This window comes from Cavia porcellus, unplaced genomic scaffold (assembly GCF_034190915.1).
Source record: "Cavia porcellus strain 051 isolate PalLab524CR breed Dunkin Hartley unplaced genomic scaffold, mCavPor4.1 scaffold_22, whole genome shotgun sequence".
Taxonomy (NCBI): Eukaryota; Metazoa; Chordata; class Mammalia; order Rodentia; family Caviidae; genus Cavia; species Cavia porcellus.
The window spans coordinates 23,319,497-23,342,384 of record NW_026947505.1 but is presented as its reverse complement, the minus strand read 5'-3'; the positions used below and the strand labels follow the sequence as shown (position 1 = coordinate 23,342,384).

Below are 22,888 nucleotides of genomic sequence, written 5' to 3'. Positions count from 1 at the left end.
TTCATTTCCATAGTAGTCATACTAGTTTACATTCCCACAAACAATTTAGAACGGTGCTTTGATTCCTGCAACTTTGTTAGCATTTGTTATTATTTGGTTTCTCCATAGCCATTCTTCTGGAATAAGATGGAATCTCAGAGTTGTTTTAGTTTGCATTTTTCTAGTGACCAGGGATGTTGAACTATTTTCATTTATTTTTTGGCCATTTGTACTTTTTCTTCTGAGAAGTGTCTGTTCATTTCAGTGGCCCATTTTTTAATTGGGTCTTTTATTTTTAGAGTGTAGTCTTTTTTTGAGTTCTTTATATATTCTAGATATCAGTTCTCGTCTAAGGAATAGCTGGAAACTTTTCCCCTATTCTTTAGCTTGTTTTTTCATTTGGTTGCTTTGCTGTGCAGGGACTTTTATCATTTGTTGATTATTGTTATTTCTTGTGCAGTTGGAGTTCAGTTCACAACGTCCTTGCCTACACCTATGTCTGCGAGAGTTTTCCCTACTTTATCTTCCAGCAGGTTAAGCGTTTCTATTTTTCCATTTAGCTCTGTGATCCATGTTGTTTTTAGGTTAGCATACGGTGCGATATAGGATCTAGATTCAATCTTCTGAATATGGCTATCAAATTCTTCAAACCGCATTCATTAAAGAGGGTATTTTTCTTCCAGTTGGTGTTTTGGCCCTTTTGTCAAAGTTCAGATCAGTTGAGTGTGCCTGGGGTTGGTTCTGCATTTCTATTCTGTTTTATTGATACACATATTTTTTTAATGTCTGTACTGTGTTGGTTTTTTTTATCACTATACCTTTAAAAGGTCTTAATACCTAGAAAGACATTTTGCTACATTCTTCTTTTTTTTAAAAGTTTTTGGGCTATTCTGGGCCATTTTAACTTCAATATAACTTTCAGAATGCCTATTCAATCACGCACACACACACACACACACACACGTACACACAGAGGGAAATCTTGTGAGATTTTTGTATGGATTGCATTGTAGCCTTAGTTTTAATCAAAGGAAAGCAAAATTGCTATACTCTAAATTTTTTCAGTTCATAAAATTGTTCCTTTCACTTTTATCTATTTATTTATCTTTTCTATACCTTGTAATAAATATTTATATTTTCTCTATAAATAAAGTCTTCAACATATGTAATTAGGTTTATTCTATATACTTTACTTTTAAAATGTTAATTTAAAATATATTTTTCTTTTGATAAACTTTCTTACAGATGTGTATCACTGCAGTTGATTTTTCATTAATGATTCATTGTGATACTGAGGATTAGTTTGTTAATCCTTGTGGGGTCTTAAGTGTGCTATGCCAGTGCTGTAGTACAGAGCTACGTACTCTGCCTGATTCTTCAGTATATATTTTATGTAACAAAAATGCTGAATTTTCATTTTAATTCTAATGTCTCATCTTTGAACTTATGTCTTTTACATATATAATTATATTTCTGCAAACATGATGGTTTTGATTTTCTTTCCCAATATCATATTCATATATATACATTTTTCTTTGCATAGGCCTGACAGTACAATGCTGATATGAATGGTGTCTATGGGAAGTTTTGTGTTAGGCTTACTGTCCAAGGGGAAGCTTTCCCCACTATTATAATTTTAGTAGTAGGTACTGTATTATCCCCCCTAACTTGTGAATGAAGAAACTGGAGGTTCAGAGTGTCTAAGTAAATTGCTTACAGTGGTCTTGCACCTAGTTAGTAATGCAAGCTGCATCTAGAATTACAGCTGGGTTTGACTTTAGAGCCTCAGATTTTAGTTACCTGAGTATATAACAATACTTTCAAATCATCAGTAAGGCATGGAGTTCTTAACACAGCTAAACATGTCAGCCACAATAATTTCTGTGCTAGGACAATTATTCTATTACTATTGCATTTGATTTTCAGTAACTACTAGTGAAGTTGTACAGGTCAACTAGTGATAGAAACAGAAGCATATAACTACTATTATGAAATCAAATGGTGTGTGAATATTATTTATTCAGTATTTATGTTAGTCTTAAAGATTAAATACTGTGCTATGTTCTAAGAAAACAAGCAAATGAGAGGCAAAGTAAAGATCCTCACTGAAACAAATTGGCACATAAATACACAATATAGTTAGTGGTTATTAGTGCCATGTTTTTTAATAACAAGGAAGTGTAAGTGGTTTAAAGAGAGAAACTCATCCAACACCAGCGATCACTCCCAAATTTTGAAAATCTGCTCAATTCTATCCTATGGTTTAAGACTTCATTTGTGTGGCTGACACAACATTTCAATAAATATGCTATTGATTGGTTTTTATTTTAATGCAACATATGCCAAAAGCTTATAATAGACATATACTGTCAGGTGCCATATTATGATCACTTCCACTCCTTAATTTTAAAATAGTCATTATCTTACTTGGCTTTTAAACATTAGGCACAACAAGCAGTAAAACACCTTGCAAGTTTGAACACCTGTGTGGTCAGCCAGGTGGAGGGCCCGCAGCGCAGCCTGGGGAATGTGGAAGGCCCTCTGTTCAGAAGGACCTGCCAGCACGAGAGCTGCTTTCTTACGGTGCCTTTAAACATGTCGGCCCGTGTTACAATAAGCGTGTCAGAGGCCTCTGACATTTAATGTTTACCTTCATCACCTCTGGGTACTTAACCATAAGAACTAGTTAGTCATGCTATATAACAGTCATGGAAATACCAATATGTGGGGTATTTTGGAAGATTTATTTTTTCAGAAAAAAGGATGTATGAAAATAGACTGGCACTGGTAGTGTGTGCAAATATTTATTTTTGCCAAGGATAATGTTTGTTTTCATTCTTGTGACACATCATAATATTTTGTGATTCCTTTTAAAGAAGTCCATTTTTATGTTTTAAGATTTTATTTGTTTTTAATTGCAAAGTTATTGTGATATTCTTGATAAAATCTCAGTCTACGGGTTGCTCCCCCTGAAAGTGAAGATTTCTTTTAAAACCAATTTCTCTATTCTACTACCATTTATCTCTGAAATTATCATTTATTCCTTGTAGAAACACTTACTGTACTTTTATTATTTGGCAATCACTGTTTTATGCATTGTGAATATAAATGTTGCCTTCTGGGGACTACGGTAAACAGGTTAGACTATATTTTTTCTATAAAACAAAACAAAAATAGATTTAAGTGCATATTCACACATTTTCAGTCTTTTAGAAAGCATAATAGAATTATACCAGTAGCTTTCTTTTTTAATCCTCTCACTAACCTTTCTTGCTAGTAAATGCAGATGTATCTCATAATTTTTGATAATTGCTGTTTTGTTATACAAATATAATAATACAATCAAAGCAATACTACCAATTATTTTTCAACTAATTTATCATAAAGAATACTATAGGAACCATCCTTATGAATTACTCTATGCACTACTATTAGTTTTGAGGTAACTATGAGAAGTAGAATTGTTTGGTCTAAGAGTAAGTTACTTAAAGTGTTAAGATACACTGAAAATTTTCTCTTAAGGTAGAGTTCCATATCATCTTTCAGTCCCTGGTGAGTAAATTCAGGGGCTCTACTATGGCGTATGGTGAAGCTAGTTAACACTAGTGTACTAAATGTATAATTGAAATTTACTTAAATTTTCTCATGACAAAACAAAATGAATTCTTAAAACACTTACTAAGTTTGGTGATATTAAGGTTAATGAAACTTTCCTCAGATGGTTGTCGACAGACAGCGAGACAACAGTGGTCTAACAAATAGCACAGTGCCTGTCACATAGTAAAAAACAAAACAAAACAGAAAACAACAAAAAGGACTTGTATATGATGGCTATCTCTACTTACAGAAGAAGAATCATACTTCATGCTCCAAATTATGCTGTATTATTGGTCAGTAGTGTTTTTCCTGTGAAAATTACTTAGATTTGTTCTTAAATCCATCATTATAATTTAAAATGTGTCTAACATTATGATTTTAAATCTTGGTATGTTGAAGTTATCAAAATCACTAAAAGGGGAAAATCTTTTGCTCAGTTGGTTTCAGGTGCGATACTGAGTATTTGTAAGACCTTAAAGGCTGTAAGCTTGCAGGCTGTCCACATAAGTATGCAGTCATTTCCTGTGTGACAAGTGCTTTTCAAGGTCTTTCTGCTCTCAACCACTCAAGACATTGCACCTGAAATGGAGAACACATTTTTTTCTACCTAGAACTTTCCAAGTGTTTCATATTTGAGGGCTAAAATTACCTTCCTTGGGACGTCATTTAGACTTTTCCAATCTCCACCAGGTTTCCTTTCCAATCCTAATTTGAAACCTAGCATATAAATTGTTTTCCTGTCGTTTGAAGCCAGCTTTTATGTTCTAAATAGAAAATAAACAACCACATTCTAGAAAGCACAGGAGGACCAAAAATAAGACAGTGGGGGAGGCACAATTATAAGAAACAACATTTCAGGAGATACTCTGCATATAGTGTTCTCGACAGCCAAATTCTGGGCCTACAAGAGCAGGCCTTGTCCTGTCAGAAACAGACAATAGGCTGTGTACGTAGGAGGGTGAGGAGGGAGATGCGCCTTCATTTAGCATAATCTTGGAAAGGTGTAAACTTCTGTTAGTATGCTAATACCACTAAGAAGGATCTTGCTAAAAATATATTAATATGTGCATCTACTTTTGTATCTATATATCATCTATTTATCTATCATCTACATATATCTATCATTTATCTATTACCTCTTTTCTGATTCTAACTAGTTAAATAACTGATCCAAATTTGGAGATAACCTTAGGTAATTTAGGGCTAAGGGTCACTAGCATTTACCTCCAATTCTTACCAACCCAACATATGAAATACTAATGTTTTCAAGCAAGAATCTTGGACATACTATTTTGAACAAAACCAGGTTTTTCTCTTTCTTTATTTAATGAGGACATGGCACAGAGTCAAAAAGTGCTACTTCATGGACAAGTTCCAACTTGCTTGTTGAAACTTCTATCCCTTTCTCTCTTCCAATGAGTCACAGCTGGTGTTGCATGAAAAGTTGCTAACAGATGGTCTAGCCTTGCTTTTCAAGTATGGTGTATGGACCAACAGATCTAGCATCAGGTGGGAGTTTGGTAAGCATTTAGAATCTAAGAGATGGTCAGAAACAGAATCTATATTTTTAATGAGCTCCCTGGGAGACTGTTTTGCTGTTAAAGTTTGTGAAGACATTGGTCTAGAAACACATGGAATCCACATGGTGTAGAATTAGGCTTTTATGCTTTTTTGTTTATTATTTTAAAAGCAGAATAGTAAACAAAAATAAATACAATGATACAGAGTCTCAAAACAGTATAATAAAAATTAACTCAATGGCTAATTTGCATTTAAAAAAACAATGTTTTAGAGACTCTTCATTTTTATTATCTATATAATAATAATAATAGTTTTGTGTTGCTTGACCAAGTGCTTATGAAGTGAGATGAGATAAACAATAGAGTGCCTTATGGGACAATAGAAATCAAAGGTCTTCTATGTTATGTGAGGAGAGCAGATTAAAACAGGCATCTGAGAGGAAGAGTAAAAATTGCATTGGAAACACTTCACTCTCAGACACAATGCATTTATTTTTGCTTCAGGAGATAAGGAGGGTAGAAATAATTAACTTGGCGTCCATTTCCAGTGGGAGAGAGATGAGTTGTCTTTTCTGCTAATCTTATTTTCTTACATTTTAAAGTTGGTTGATAAGAAGAAAAAACTAGTGCTTCCTAGTATGAAAGAATAGAAAAATATTTGCATGAAAATGAAACGATGATTTAAAAAAATAATACTTTAATGACATGCTTCTTCATGGTACAAGAGTGGAGGGAGCGGATTAACCATCCAGTGCTAGTCCTAATTCAACAACTAGAAAGAACTTTCACTGTTCCTTGACATCAGGCACAGGCTGTGTTTTTGTGTACTTGTAGCTTTAGGTCCTATTTTTACCCTGTGATTCTATTTGTCACCTACTTCCATGATTATTGGACATTCATGTGTGGGTCCTACAAAGAACCAAGTATCAACCATTAGCATCAGTAAACTCATTTAGTGTCCCTGATTAGAGTGTGGACTGGGTCGGATCACAAGGATGTCCCCTGACTGTTGCATAATGTATTGTACATCTCTCAGGTTATGACACAAATGAAAAGCCAGGAAGGGTGTGTTTTGACTCATAACATTACCATTTGTTACTTTATTTTCCTTATGTTTGTGAGCAATTCTCAAATCAGGTTGTTGGGGGTCAGACATAGTCTATTAGTTACAGCTTTCTCTGAGGAAGAAAAACTTAAGTAGTAATTTGCCTTTCATTTTTCCTCTTATTTCCCTGACAACTATAATCTTATTGGAACTATTATCTTGTTTCTGTTATCCTGTTTCTGGATGAATTAAAATAGAAAGTAAACATCATATATAAATTTTAGAGGAATTTTGTATTAACTCTCAGTAAACCAAATAGATTCATTTTACCTATGTGAATTTGACTGTTCAGTTGCTTTTTGGAAGGTGAGGTTATATACACATAAGTATACATGCATGCACGCGCGCGTGCACACACACACACACACACACACTTTTCATGACTATTGCTCCAAAGTTTGTATGGAGGAAAGGAATGAGTGGTGAGGAATAAATACAGCTTCTGATATTTTTAACATAACGGTAACGTTTTGTATAAGAATATTAAATAACAATAAAATTATCCAAAAAGAACTTTGCTTATTCTTTTATTTAGGGGTTATAATCTATATCACATTATTCCAAGATTCTAAGTTTATTTTTTTACCTTTACTGATTTACCACCTACTGACTCAAATAGATGATTTTAATATAAAAATTTTAATCTTGACATAATTACAAAGTAAATATATTACTAAAAAGTGATTTTGTTTTCTAGCACCATCTTGAGTAGCATGAATGATTTGCATAGTGAACACAGAGAAATTTAAAGAAGCCCTTCTATTTAACTATGTCATGTACTTGTTTGGTTTGCTTCTTAAATTTCGATACACATATAAAATTTAATTTAAAAATGCTAGTTATTGAGAATTTTGTATTCAAAGTTAATACAAAGCAGCGTTCTACCTGGATAAGAATTCCTAAAAGAATGGCATATGAGTTTACTGTGTCCTTTTGTATCTGAAAATGGAACTCCCATAATAATATGCAATGCACAAGTAGGCTGGCTATCTTTTCATTTAGTTTTTAGAAGACTTTCTAATGTCTCCAAGTTATTCCCAGGACTGTTGCCATGCTTAAAATTTCTGCCATGCATCAACTATTATTGCAGTATAAAAACCTACTATGTTTTCTGCAGCTGCATTGAGATATATTTCACATATCATAAGATATGTGAAAGTACACTGTTTAGTGGTTTTAGGACAGTTAGAGGTGTGCAATTATCGCTACAGCTTAATTTGAAAACACTTTTAGCACCACACAGAGAAAGCTTATAGGCTCCCTATCAGTCCTAATCACCACTTATCTCCTCCCCAACCCCAGGCAACCACAATCCTACGTTCTATCACTGTGATTTGTTCTATGGCAGACATTTCATGTATTTGGAACCGTATAATTTGTGGTCTTTTGTGCCTGGCGCCTTTTGCTTACCCGAGTGCTTTATCCATGTCATACCACTGTAGGTGATTTAGTACTTTATTTCTTTTAACTACTAGGTAATATTTCCTTGACAGCATTTTGTTTATGCACTCACTTGTTAATGGGCATTTAGGCTCTTCCTGCCTTGTGTTTATTATGGAAAATGCTGTTGTGAAGATTCATATGCAGTTGTAGTGTGAACATAACTTCTCACTTTCCTGTAGTACACATCTAGGAGTGGATTTGCAGGACCTAGTCATAACTCTGTTTTTGGCATTTTGAGGAACTGTCAAACTGTTCCCCAGTGGTAACATCATTTTACATTCCTACTACCAGTGTTTGAGGGTTTCAGTGTCACCATATCCTTGATCATACTGACCACTCTTTGTTTTTTTTTAAGTTTTTAGCCAGTCTGCTGGATGTTAAGTGCTACCTTTCGGTATTCATTTTCATTAAACCTAGTGACTGATGAAACATCTTTTCATGTACTTTCTGAGGAAATTCTGCCTTTGATGTTTAACTCAGTTCAAACCAAGAGCCTTCAAATACAATTTTGTTTTCAGATACAAAATTGTCTTCAGATATGATTTTAAATATAGTATTTATTTTTTTGAAACTTTTGTTACATAACAGAAAAGCTGTGCTGATTAAAACAGTTATAAAGTTAGTACAACACATTTGATCTTTATTTTATGAGTGTTGTGAACATTATGGTGACTTATTTTGTGGGGGGATGAATTCTTGCTTAAGCATTTTTTTATCTTAAACTAGTAAAGTAAATGAGGTTTGTGTAATGCTAGTGCTACTAGAGATCGTTTGAATGCATTTTTTCGTCTTTGGAGAGCCTGTTATGTTCAGCTGTTCTTAAGTCTGCATTTTTTTATGGGGTCCCTCCAAAGTTTGTTCTCAGGACAATAGGTGGGACATCCATAAGGAGTACATGGTAGAAAAAGAAGTTGTGTTGTGTCTTCCCCAAGGTTAGTGTCAGGCAATGAAGGAACAAGGACTGAATTTCTTTGTGAGAAATTAAAGCAATGTAAAAAGGTAAAGATTTTCTTTGAATGACCTGGGCATCAGGTCATTCATGAGGTGTTCATAGTTGCCAGTGAGCAAAAACCATAGTTAGAGTAGCTTAACAAAGGCAACACCTTGGCTGTCATAGGCTACGGGGGCTTCAATAGCCTCATCAACATCCGTGTCCCAGAATGGATGGGTTCCATTATCATGATTCGTGGAGTGACTTTTGGAAGCTTCCACTGCCTAAGAGTTTATGTTCAGACTGCCTAAGCGCACATTCATGTAACCTTTCCACGCGTCTCATAATCCAGTCAAGGTTACAATTAACTTTAGAACTCACAAGTAAGGTAGCAGTGCTCCCAGGTTCACAGATGAAGAATTTTACACCAGGATGAATCCACCCCTGAGTCTCATAATATCTGACTTGGGTGATATTTGGTTTAGATTTTGGTTTTAGAATTGAAATTCATAGACTTTTGATACGTTGGAATGAGATGAAGATGATTTACATGTGAGAAGAATGTGAATCTTGAGGGGTCAGAAGGTGGAATGACCACGTTGAATTTCATCCCACCAAAATTCAAATGTTGAAGTCCTAACTTTTCCCCCCTCCTGTGTAAATTGATATGTAATTTTACTGTGAAATATTGCTGACATAATTAACAGGAATGAGGCCATTGTGATGGGCTTTTAATCCAATATGCACTTATACAAAGGGGAGGTTTGTACACAGATACATGCACACAGGAAAACACCATATGAAATTGGAGTTATACTGCCACAAAGGAAATTCTGGGAGCCAGAGAAAAACCTGAAGCACCGCTGTATCCCCTGAAGGGTGGCGTGGGCCTGCAATAGCAGTGTATCACCCACTGAGTGGTTAGACACCAAAACATTATTATCTTAACAGTTCTGGAGGTGACAAGTCTGAGATCAATGTGTGGGCAGGACCATACTTTAGGTCTACAGTATCTAATGTTCTCTCAGTAGTTTTGACTGTTTGTTGTCATTACATATTTTTAAATAGATGAAACAAAAGCAGCTGAAGATGAAATGGAAAAGCTTTACAAATCATTAGAGCAAGCTAGTCTATCTCCTCTGGGCGACCGAAGACCTTCAACCAAAAAGGAGTTAAGAAAGTCCTTTGTTAGGAGGTGCAAGAATCCATCTATCAATGAGAAACTGCACAAAATCCGAACCTTGAATAGCACATTAAAGGTAAGACAGTTTTAGACTGGATGAACTCTGTTGATGTAAGGCAAAAAATAATGACTGCATCCTGCAGAGGGATTCATGCTAATCACAGTATGTTTGTAAGGGTGAAGGAAGGGCATGATGCATAAATGTAATCTTTATAGGATGATATGATTCTAGACATTCTCAAAGCATTAGGACACCCACACAAAAGACCTTCATTTTACATTTAGTCCAATATAAAAATTTGAATTTTAAGTCCCTGGATGGCAAGGAGCATGTATAATTTATTTTTGTAATCCTTAAGCCTAGTGCTATCCCTGGCTCAATAAATATTGATTAGAGAGAACTCATCAGTTGGTGAGAATGAACACTAGTACGCTTCTGTGCTGTATTTAGGAGAAAATTCTAGATTATGAAGTCAGCAGAGCCTGTTTGCCATAGGCTCAAGTGGGAGATGTACATTTTGTAATCGCAGACCAGCAGATGTTTTCACAATAGGAGCAAGGGACAGTGTACAGGATGAACTGAAGCTATTTTCAGGGCCTTCTGTAACTAAAATGATTCTTCATAACAAAAGCATCCTGCTTTCAGATTTAGATGACATGAGTAGGAGAAGGTCAGGATACTTTGTAAAATAGTCCTAGATTAACAGAAGATTTATAGATTCTGAAAAGCTTTGATAAGTCCTGCAATTTAATTCTGTTTTGTACATGTCCTTTTGCATTAAGAGTGGGAGTCCTTTTCCGGGAAGAAAAGTCAGCACAATCAAAAAGACAAGGCTACAAAGTGGTGACTGAGTGGCTCTTATTCAGTCGTCCCAGTTAGTCATTAGAAGAAACAAAGTGCCCTAAAAGGCTGTAATGGAGAGGCTACAAAAGGAAAGGGACAGTGCATTTTAATTATACAAAGACATTTCAAATGCAGAGACATTTCCTAATACTTCATGATGAGAAGAAATTACCAGTAGTCCTTCTGCATGTTTTATGTGTGCGATCATTCCATATTATGTCCTACAATATGTAGGAATTTTACAGTCTTATTTGTCTGTGAGAGTTGATATAAGTGAATACATTTTTTAGTGAACAGATGTTTCCTGACTCTTACTGTGTACCAGACACTCTTCTAGGTTACTGTGACCATTAAATGGAACATCCAGGGCAGTGCAGCAGAAGGGAAAGAAGTAGTTTAAATGCAGTGTGCAGAGTACTGTGTGGGAGGCACGAGTTCAGGAGGCTTTGGTAGCCCAGGGAAGCCCAGGGAAGGGATGTGACTGCCTCTAGGGTGATTTGGGGCGGCACTGCAGAAGTGCTCACTGGCTAGTAAGAGACCAATATCAGGAAGAGCAGGGAAAGGCCTTCCAGGACATGTAAAGTCAATGAAACGACGATGTTTACAGCCCATGTTGGGAGAAGTGGGAGTCCAAGGAAAGCATGAGAGAGTTGGGCCATTGTAGGAAAAAGACTGTGGCTCAGATTCTCCGCACGCTAGGGGACTAAAGATTTTAGACTTTCAGAGGACCATGCTCTGACTTAAGAATCAAAGAATTTACAGCTGCCTTGGTCACTTTTCCATTTTTGGCACATAATGCCTGATACCCACAATTTAAAGGAGGAGAGCTGTGTTTGGATAATGGCTTCAGAGGATTCAGCCCATATTTAGTGGGCATCAATACAGAACTTTATGGCAGAAGAGTGTGGAGGAGCAAAAAAGATGCTCAGTTCATGGCTGCTAGAAAGCAGAGCAGGGGGATAGTGTCAGAGAGGAAAGGGACAGAGGAAGAGACACTTTTGTCACCCACCAGACACATCCGGAAAGGTATTTTATTCATCCCCATGGCAGCTCTCAAATCAGTCCAGTTTTCAAAATTATACCTAATCACCACACCAGGAAACAGGGTTCTCTGTGACTTTTTGCTTTCTATTCATTGTAGGCGTGATGAATGGATGGGTAATAGATGAATTCAGGGACACTTTCTTTTCATCTAGTAGTTAATAAATTACTCCCAAAATGTGGCAAACTCAAAGAAGAAGTATTTATTATTTCAGGGTTTCTGTGGGCCCAGAATCTGAGTTTCGCTTGCATAGACTTTCCCTCTTCTAAGTCTTCATTGAGGCTCTGACCATGGTGTCACTGGGCTTTGTTCATGTCTCCACTGGGACACATCTATTCTAAACTCTCACATTGGTTTTTGGCAGGATCAGTTTCTTGCAAGTTGCTCTTGGGCTGTTGGTTGGAGGAAACATATGGGCCTCTTCAGAGAGCAGCTCCAAACCTGGTAGTTGGCTTCGCTCAGAGCTAACAAGATAGGGAAAGTTAGGAAGCATGGTAATTTATAATCCATTTGCAATAGTGACATCACAGGACTTCTGTATTATACTGTTTAGTCAAAGCAAGTTATTAGGTCCATCTGTATGCAAGGAATAGACCACACAATGACATGAACCCCAAGAAGCAGAAAACATGAGGAACATCTTAGGGGTGCCTCCCAAAACCAGTTGAACTACTGTCTGTACATTTATAAGAATCAGCCCTTTCCATTGATCCCTGAGGCTTCCCAAAAGTATAGTGCTTAGGGCTGATGAAATGAGATCCATGTTGTATGGTCTCATTAACCTCAGGAAGATGCATGATGTGGAAACTAGCTTTGTTGGCAAAACAATTTTGAAAACAAAGCACATCAACCTACTCAATGGAGAAATATAGTTTGGTGCATATATATTTGCTCATGTTGCAAGGTTATAATTATTTTTAAAGCTGCTTTTAAAATTCAGGGCTATCAGGATGGCTGTTGCCTTTGAGAGGAAAAGGAGAATCTGCTTGGTTAGAGGCAAGAGTAGATCTTCTAGGATGCTTGCAAGTTAGTACTGCTTACAACCACATGGATGCATTCATTATTCTATAATTCACTAAGCATAAATCTATTGTGTACTTTTCTTTGTGTATGTTACATTATGATACAAACATTTCTTTAAAAATACTTCAGAGGTGGAGCATGGAAAAGCAAACACAGTTTCATACAGAAATAAAAAAACTATTTGAAAATAATATTTATAGAGTGACAGGTGCATCATAAAGCAAGAAAAATCTCTGTACTGGGATTGTATCAGAATGAATGTTGTTTGGGAAACTCTTTTTGGAAGTTGAGCAAATTCTCATGTCATTTACTAAGTGTGAATTTCATGGACTTTTGTCAGCTGAAGTTCACTGGCTTTTGGCTAAGCTTGTCTTTATTTTAAGTGAGTGATTAATAGAATGATTAATGGATCTGAATGAAACTGTCTGAGTTCCTTTATCTATATTGAAGAGAGATGAGCAATCTCTTCCCTGTAGCTGCCCTGGTGGAACATGTTTTCCATGCTTAGGTGGTGTTAAGCATGTACTGGATATTTGAAATAAAAATGAAAAGGACAGCATTCTCTCTTTAGCAGTGTTTTTGGAGATTCTGAAAAATTTCTTGCCTCTAGAAAGCAAGATGGGTTTATTCAAGTGGTTAAGAATCCCAGCCAGCATCCTGTGCCTGCCAGGAGCAGCAGGGCCTCCTTGTGATGCTGTAACCTCCAGGGCTGCTGGTCTAAGGGGGAGTTCAGTCTTGTTATTTCATCGATTTCCTTCCTCTGTATGTCTATGTGTAGCTTTCCCTTTTATCTACAAAGACCTAAAAGAGATTGGATCCAAACAGTAATGAAATTGTACTGTTTAGAGAAAAAAAAGACGGGGGGGGGGGGGAACCACCATGAGGATTAGCCTTATTCCCCAAATTGGAAAGCCTTTCTTAAAACCTTTTATCAGATTGAAAAATCAATTTCCAAACTTTTGGCTAATTTTCAATGATTCTATTTAATTTTTTCCAATAAAATATTGATTTCTCTTTGAAGCAGATGTTTACATTTTTAAAAAACAAAATATAAGTCCTTAAATAACTTTGTGTTAATAGTACTACGGCGGTGTCAGAGGATGAAAGCTTATTCCTTATTTATTTTTCTTTTGGGGAATTTTTTGTTTGAATCATAGATATTGAGAATGCAGAAAAAAGAAATAAAATTTTGGCCAGTCATGATGGCTTGCAGACGATTCCCTTAGTTACCTCTTTCACCTTCCTTTCCTCTTCTTTTGGGTCCTGCGTCTCCTGTTTGTCAGACCTATTTGCTTACCTTCCTGCACTGTTTTTGTTCCTTCCTGGAAATCAGGCTTTCCATCTCTCTTTGCCTGTCTGCCTGTCTGCCTGTCTGCCTATCATGTATCTATTGTCTCTTTAATGAGAACAAAGTCATCAGATGAAAGTGAGACAGGGAAGGCTTGAGATGAGGAGAGAAGTTTTTTTTTGTTGTTGTTGTTGTTTTTTTTTTTTGTCTTTTTCATTTTTACCGGTACCAGGGATCGAACTCATGACCGCCTGCTTACAAGGCAGGTGCTTATGCCGCTGAGCTAAATCGGAGAGAAGTTTTGAAATAGTTATTTTGGAGACAGGGAGAGAAGAGGGAAGTATAATTACTGGAGAGTAGTGAAAGTCCACTTATAGGGCGTGGTCATGAGTTTGAACAGAGCCAGGTTGTGCAGTGTAGCTGCATCGGTGCTGCTCTGAGGGCGGGCAGAGCTACTGATTCAGCAGGGAAAGGCATCTAGTGTCTACCTACCACTCAGCACTGTGTTAAACACTGAGAATACAGAAATGAAGAAAGTATTTCTTATCACTTTTAAGCTTTAGAACAGCTGGCAAGGCAGATCCATACGCATCTCATTATTTTAAGTTTTAAGAGCACTTGAAACAGTGGATGGCATGTAAACATAAAAATTAATACACTTCTCAGCGCAGTTTGGGCATGAAGGGAAGGTTTCACTGCAGAACAGGATGCCTGAAATGAGTACAGATTTATTAGTTACGGTAAAGAGAAATTGGAAAGTGCTCCATGTGAAAGCAAGTCTGGAAATTAGAGTTCATCAGGAGGCAGGTTGTGTGTGACGTGACACTCTGAGTGTAAACTAAACTTGTGTGGGTAAGAAATGTGCAGTGCACATCAGTACCATTGCACTGGAATGAAAGATGGAGAAAGAGCGCTGACAGATGAAGCCAAAGGCCCCCACAGGAAATCACTAGCAGGACTCAGCATGGAGGTGAGGCCCTGCACTGTCCTGAGGGTTGTGCTTCCAGGTGGGCAGTTGAGATAAGGACCTCACTTAGAAGCTGCTGGTGGTAGAGCCAACGTGACATATTAAAGTGAGGGCAGTGCTCAGAGGGATGGAGGAAACAATTTGAGATCAAATTATCAGGATTCAGTGGTTTCTTTTTAGTGTGAAGAATGATGCATCATATTTTTACTCCACTCCTTGACTACAGAAAACTCTAACTCAAGCCAGTTTTAGAAAAATTTAAAATTAAAAAAAAAGTGAATCACTTGTTACTTAAAAGGAGCTAATATCTAGTGGAATAGCAATAATTGACTTCTAACTGTATTAACATTACTGGAATATATACTGTTTAGATAAAATTAAGTATGTCTTCTTTGATTAAAAAGATAACTTGTGTTTATTCTACATGTTAATTAAATGTAATTTATGAATTTTAATTAGAACAATTTGATAAATTATGTATTTTTACCTATGCAAATACATGATGTATTTAGTTACCTTATTATGCTTTAAAAATTTACAATGTTAAGTCCCAGTTTTACTTAGTAAAGTTTTGATGGTCAATGAAATGCTTCTGTATAAAATGATAAACTTGAAAAGATGTATAGTAATGCTTGCTCTAAGAGAATCATTTCTGTGGTGTGGAATAATGGATGGATTAGTTAAGAGCCACATCCAAGATGATTTTGACTCTATGTATAATTCTTGGGCAGGGTATTTAACGTCAGTGTAGTTAGAATATATAATAGGATAACAGCTTGTCCTGCCAGATCTCATAGGTTTGATGGAAGGATTAGAATATTAATGTGCAAAATATTTTGGTAAATTTATGATGAATATACTCTAGGAAAATTAAGATACTCATATTAGCTTCCCTCTCTTCTGCTTGGACAGTGTAAAGAACATGATCTGGCCATGATTAACCAGTTGTTGGATGATCCAAAGCTGACAGCCAGGAAATACAGGGAATGGAAGGTCATGAATACCCTGCTCATCCAGGACATCTATCAGCAGCAGCATGCCCCACCCGCACCTGAGGGCAGCCCCCAGGAACTCAAAAAAGACCCTTCTTCTGTCTGTGCTGACAGTTCTATTTGAAAAAGATCCAGGACTCCCTCCTCTTACATTTTACTGCAAGCAACTCTACAGGAGGATGCCAAAAACTTACATTTTTCCTTAAAAGGGAAACTGAAGTTCTTGGAGGATGGGCTCCCCATCTGAAAATACAGCTTGGAAGAAAACAGTAACCAAATGCAACAGAACCCCTAGTTCGACTTGTGTCACAGCCCTTGGGTGGGAGGGGTTGAGGTCCTTTGAGGAATCACGATTTTATATTCCTCATGGGAGCTCAGACGTATGCAAGGTTCCAGGTGGACACGAGAAATCTATCTTCTGCTCCTTGTTTGTAAGAGAATTAAAACATACCATGGACACAAAATATGGTTTTACTAGGGATATAATTATTACATTATTTCACAGCAACACTCTGTCTTCCAGCAGAAGCGTGTATATAGTCCACCTATTGGGCTGCAGAGTTCTGTGAGGAGAAGGCGCAGTGGCTGGAGCAGGTGACTTGTCGTTGTGACAGAACACACATTGTTTGCCTCTGGTGCAGAATGGTGGAGTCTCATTCTCTTGTTGAGAAATACTTTATGGAGACTGGTGTATGGAAGTGCCTGGGGAGGAAGTGAACTCTGTGTTCCATGCACAAAGAGGACAAATTGCTTTCTTCACACCTTCCCCTGGTCAGATAACCTGACTAATGTTCCTTTATCTCACAACGACTAGGAAAAACCTAACTCATTGAAGCTGGAGAACTGTGTGCCCTCTTAACTTTCTGAACAGAAGCAAAACAGCCCACCAGGGAAGGTTTTGTTGCTTTTGAACTTGGCTGTGGTATCTGTTTGCAAAATGAATTTATAGCCAGTTTTTCTGGGATGAATATTAACAAAATGATTCAGGCTTACAAATTGCTGTGGTCTATTTGTGGAAGAAGAAAACCCAAAGCAATCAAAACAACAACAGAGTTAAATAAACATGATTGTTTTATTTTTGTATGTCACTTTGTGTGCTATGTGAATAGCTATCTATGTTTCTTATTTAAATATATTTATAGAAGTTAAAATTACTAGTGTTTTAAAAGATGATATACTATTATATGTTTTGTTCTGTATATATATCCTAGAAGTATATACTTATTTTGCTTGGAGAAAAAAATGTTGTTGATTTATTGGAGTTACGTTGCACTAATAATGAATGAGGAATGCTCAGGAAATCTTGTGACAAAAATAATGGGAGCATGTACTGGTAATTTTTTATTTTATGGGGAACCTTTCCTCTCTCTTACTCTCTCTGTCTCTGTCTCTCTCTCTCTCTGTCTTTCTCTCCCACTCACTCCAGAGCTCTTAAATTCTGTTGGTTGTCATTCTCATAAGTTTCACATTGGGTTATCCCTTGTATTAGATAAACTTGAAGCTTTATGCCATTATGCTCATAAACCCTAAACCAAATGAAGCATAAACAATGTAATATTTTGACGAAAGATTTAATAGAAATTTGGGGATTGTTAAGAAGTGTCCATAGAGAAGCAACACAAAAGCCTTCACTTGCCAATCAATATGCAGGTTTCTCCCCATATGACAATCTGCAACCCCCAAGAACCTGTTTTGACCCTACCTTCTGCTTCTGCTAGCAAATTTTTGACATAAAATTTTATACCATCGAAGTGTGGCTTGACATTTAAATGGAAATAACTACCTGAATTACATTTGCAAACAAAGTTACATCTGCAAGCTTTACTAAGAAGTCATCATACTCTGTAAACAAACAATTTAGCATTAAGAAGAAAAAAAGGCCCAAAACAAAAAACAGGAAGCAAGTTGTAATATTAGAAACTTTGCTAAATGACTGTCAGTCAGTTTGGCCTAGCATGCATTTCAACATTTCTGCACCAAGGGAAGCATAAGGAAAATGTGCCGCTTAGATTAGATGACACCCTGGTTTGGGTGGTCCATCCTTTAGATTGTTTGGTCTGGAAATTATCATGGATACTTTCTGTGATTAACGGCTATTTGAATGTTGATGGTTTGGGATTCACAGTGTAGATGGACCTTTAAGGAAAGGAGAAAAGGTGTATTTCCACCTCTTTGATATGGTTTGCAGTCCCAACTTGCAGAAACCTAAACAGTTTTTCCTGAGTAAAGGAGCTCCACTTTTGAGTAGGGTTTGCAGATACATTTCAGTGTTTTACTTTGGCTTTTCATTAATACTTGTTGAACTGAACTTTTAACGTAAATGCCTTCACTCAAATTTAAGGACAAAATCAGCTATGAGATTACTCGAGTAGGCCTCGAAGTTAGTTTTAAACTCACTGCATAAAAGTTCATCTGAAAGTTTTGCTTTGGCAAACATCTCCAAGTGAAAGTTATGTCCAATTGTTTAATGTTGTGCCCCGGCCTTTTACACCAGGCTACCCACAGTTACTAGTGTGTTCTCTTTTGTAAGTAATTGCTTGTACTTGGGGCTGGGTTGTTAGGAAGAGGGGCAGCTACTGTGAGTTTCCAGCCTCAGCTGTGACCACGAAGAGGCACATGTGGGACACTTTCCAAGGCACTCAGGGTAGATGCAACACTACCAAGTTATGTCTTGCCCTTGAGTCACTTTTCTGGTCTAAACAATTTTGAGAAAACTGGATTATTTCCAGTTTATTGCCGAGGAATGGTCATCTCTGAAATGAATTTTGGGGTCTAAGAGATACTCCTATGCCCGCTGCTGTAGCCATAGAGTTTGTGGCTGTGGAATAACCCAGAACTGTAGCCACCCAGAAAGGAAATGGAAACCCATTTAGCCTGTAGATTCAGACTAGCGGCTCTGGTACCCTCATTTGTTGGTAGATTGCAAATACACGCTGAATCCCACATCCATCCTGTATTTGGAGTGTACGTGTTGCTTTCAAGAATTCCTACGCTTCCCACAATAAGCTAAAATCTCAGAATAGAATTAAAGCGCTAGAAAGAATGTGAAGTGTGTAATTACTATGGCTGTAGGAGACCTAAGAGATTGTGTTTAGAGTGTAAATCCATGCCTTATATTTGCACAGCACTTTGTAGTTTGCAAATTAGTGTGGTCCATTCTTTTCCTCCTAATTCATCCCAACCCTACCCCTCCTACTGCCCTGTGATCTAAGTGGGATGGGATGTTTGCGGATTATCAGAACAGTGAAGTGCCTGGTCCATAGTCCCAAGTGGTGGTGCTGGAACTTGAGCTTCACTTCAGAACTCAACCCCTCCCTAGCCTATTCTTGCAAAATTGCTGCTGGAGCATGGCCAGTTATGGAGCAAACAGAATGATTTGGATCCTGCTGTCTATTGCACTGGGGCTTAGGACACATGAGCTGGCCCCTGGTGACTTTACTAAACCAGCCACCTGCACAGTAAGGAACTTCTCTGTTGTGCCTACTTTTCTGTCTGAAGGTCCAGCTCTCATCGGCTACCGCACTGTCTGTGACCATGTCTTTCTGTAAGTTAGACTCCATATTAGTGCTTGTGGGAATCTCAGATGAAAGATGGTATCTGTAACAGAATGAAAAATATTTATTTTGTTTTCTTTCCAAGATATGTCAGATAACAGAGATTCAATTTAGTGATCAGGGGCTAGTCCTCTGATTTTCCTCTCAATTTGTTCTCATATAATTTTAATGATTTCCTCAGGAAGACTTTAAATCCCAGTGTCAAAGAGATGAAACAGATGAAAAGAAAAATATTTATCAGTCTTTTGAGGAGATGCGCTATGCCAATTCAAGCCATACTGAAATTCATGGACACATACCTCTTTGTAAGAAAGAAACACAATATTTTGATAGAGCCCCACACAATTTAGTAAATGACATAAGTGCTTACTATCCAAATGCCACTTTATGTTGAAAAGCTGCATATCCAAAGAAAATTTTAGGATGTGTCTCTCCTGCAGTCTGATGGAAGTGTTTCCAATTATTTCCTTTTCAGTGTTGTTGTATGTTTTTCTCACAAGAGAAATCTGAACTTAGCAAGAGGAGGTGACTGCCTGCCTGTAGTTTTGTTATGAAATATTACAAATAAAAGCCCCTTAAACTAGATTTTTTTACAACCTCAAGGAAATGGGCTGCCTAGCTTAGTGAATGAGATACTAGGCAGTCGTGAGCTGGAAGGAACAGTTTTTTGCCTCTTAGGAACATCTTTATTCTTTCCCACATGACCACACTACTACATCAGAAACGCTGCAAATGGATTTTTACATTTTTAAAAATATGTTTTTACATTTCTCTTCCTGTGAGGAAACTTAATCCCTCTGAACTGATATTCCGTCCCCTTTAGTCCATGGAGACATTTACTACCTTATAGCATATGTTTTTAATATCATTGCATGAGGGGGATGTGATTTAATACTGCATGGTGTTTGGGGCAAGGTATTAATGTGGAAACGATGTCTTAAATTCCATCTGCTTTTATCCTTTGTTATCTATTCTTTTACTACACTGAAAAAAAGGCATGGCTCAATTTTCCTGCTTTGTTTCTGAGGTTGACTTGTAAGATAAAAATAAACCTAAAGTGTATCTAATAAAGTGACATGGAAAAATGTGAAATATACTATTGGCGTTTATTTTCTGCCTTACAACAGTTGCTTCCTCAAGAACTAAAAACCCAAAACCTTTTCACAGGAAGTGTAACGGTGCGCCTTGGTCTTCTACAAAGGTTGCAGTGCCCTCTGGTGGAGACATAAAGAATCTATTATCTAATAGATTCCAGACGATTCTATTTTTATAAATAACTGGTCTGATTATATTGGGAATTCATTTCAACAAGTTATGGTCTTTGCCAGTGGCTCTCAGTTTGAAGATTTATGGATACTAGGATATTTACAGTTTTCAAAAATTGCAGTGATTTATAAAATTTGACTTGCCCATGATATTATCTCACCGTTGCTAGGCATGCATGTTTTGTTTAAAGAATTTTACAAATTTGCAGATTTTAAAAGTTACAACTAGTGGCACACAAATCCCATAAATTACATACAACATTTATGTGAAAAAAAGAAAATGTTAGAATAGCAAGACAAAGTGATTTTATTCTGAATCCACTGATCAGATAAAGTTAGCCCACGCTGGATTTAAGTCACGCCTTCTTGCTTGCTGTTTACACAAAGAGATTTTTTTTTTCTCTTTCTTTCCAAGTTCTTACTCTTGGTGATGAATTCCTCCCTCTTTAGACTCCATCCTACCACCACCAAATATTTTTATTCTCTCCTACGGAAATAGGCTAAATTATTTTAAGGCAAAGGGAGCAACAGAAGGCCTTGTTACAGTGTATTCCTTAGTTTACAACACGCTTAATAGTCTCTCAGTCTTCCTGCAGAAGATTATTCCAGTTCTAGCAGGTTAAACAAGTTTGTTACCTTACCATTCTGGAGGTCAGAAGTCTGACATAGGTTTCCCTGGGTTAAAATCAAGGTATTGTCTGGACTGCTGCAGAGAGAATCCATTTCTTTAGTTTCTGGGGTTTCCAGCGGTCACTCACATTGCCTCTTGATCCCCTTCCTGCATTTTCAAAGTCAGCAGTGTCTTATCTTGCTGTGCCTTTATTTCCATAGTCATATCTGCCCCAGTAAGATTCTTCTAAGCAGTTTGTGATTACAGCAGCCCCTCCTGGAGAATCCAGGATAATCTCTTTATTAAAGGTCAACTGATCCAAACTGTAATTACTCCTTGTCCTTTATTCCCTAACATAGCCACAGGTTCCAGTGACTAGAATGTGGACAGTATGCTGCTTATCACAAACCTCTTTTGCAAACATCTGGCACAATCCCCAAGAGCCACTAATATACCCCAGCAATACCAGAATTTCAAAATTTTAACAAATGAAAGTGAAAGAGTTTTTGGCACAGTTAGAAGACAGAATATAAAGTAAAGCGGCCCTTATTTTAAGGATGTGGAGAGAAACTCCATCACCGCCATGTCTGGCTTTCCTGCTGGACTCCTGGTATGGGGAGGCATACATATAGCTTTGGTCTGGGGTGGTGCCTAAAGGGGCATTACTGATGCACCAGCAGCCGATTGGAACTCTTTCCGTGCCACAGGTAAATTGCCTAGGGGCGGGGAAATGACCTCAAGGTAATCGTCCCTTGGTCCCGCCTCTCACTGCTGTGGTGTCTTGTCTAGGGCAGAATCCTTTCAGAAAGTCCTTTCTCACGCATGTGACTTGAATTTGACTTCATCGAAATGTGTTCACCATTGGAAAGATAATTCTACGTTTAAGAGGGGGAAAAGGAGGATTTCTGACTTGCACATGTACCCAGGTGCAATAGGGACAATAATTCAGCAAACATCAGGTGTTCGCAGTACCTACAGGTAAGGACAGCTGGTGCAGTGTCTCCAGTGTAGGCGGGCTGTGGAGGTTAGCAACAGCTGAGTGCCGCAGATGCACAGAAGAGAACAGTAGGCCAGATCTTTTCACAATTTAAAGCAAAGAGTGACCCTGGGGCTATTTTGCAGTGTTTGAGTAAACTCTGGTTTTTTCTAATCAGAAGGCAGAAAGTGCTGAAAGCAAGATGAAGGCCTGATTTGGAAGGTGGTAGAACTTGAAAGCAAATAAAATGTCAGGCTTGGCAAAACTTCAGAGCAAAATTCAGGACCTGACAGGGGAGGAACATACCTGCAACTTGGGGTCGGGATACACAGGTAGATACACTTGTGTGACCTGAATCCCTAACTTCATCAGAGACTTCTGAGCCTGACAATGTGCCTTCCCACTTGTTGCCAAACACAGTCTACAAGCATCCATGCCTGAAGACTTTCCAGAGGCTTCACCTGAGACAGGTGCCTCCTAAGACAATGCTTGCCCTTAACAGGGTCCTTAGCGGGGTCCTTAGCCCCGCAGCTTTCCCTGCCGGCCACCATAACTGCAATGAAGGCCAA

At 37.5% G+C, this 22,888-nt stretch overlaps 1 protein-coding gene across 5 annotated transcripts in view; it reads left to right on the top strand.

Moving 5' to 3' along the window:
• Window positions 1-20,560, top strand: part of Ipcef1 (interaction protein for cytohesin exchange factors 1) — a 177,754-nt gene extending 157,194 nt beyond the window's left edge. For all 5 annotated transcript variants that reach the window (XM_023564559.2, XM_063232927.1, XM_063232925.1 and 2 more), the window contains 2 exons: window positions 9,644-9,834; window positions 15,835-20,560. In XM_023564559.2, coding sequence (XP_023420327.1) covers window positions 9,644-9,834; window positions 15,835-16,038 — 395 coding nt within the window. In that variant the 3' untranslated portion in view covers window positions 16,039-20,560. The remainder of the gene's footprint in view (window positions 1-9,643; window positions 9,835-15,834) is intronic.
• The last annotated feature ends 2,328 nt before the right edge of the window (window positions 20,561-22,888 follow it).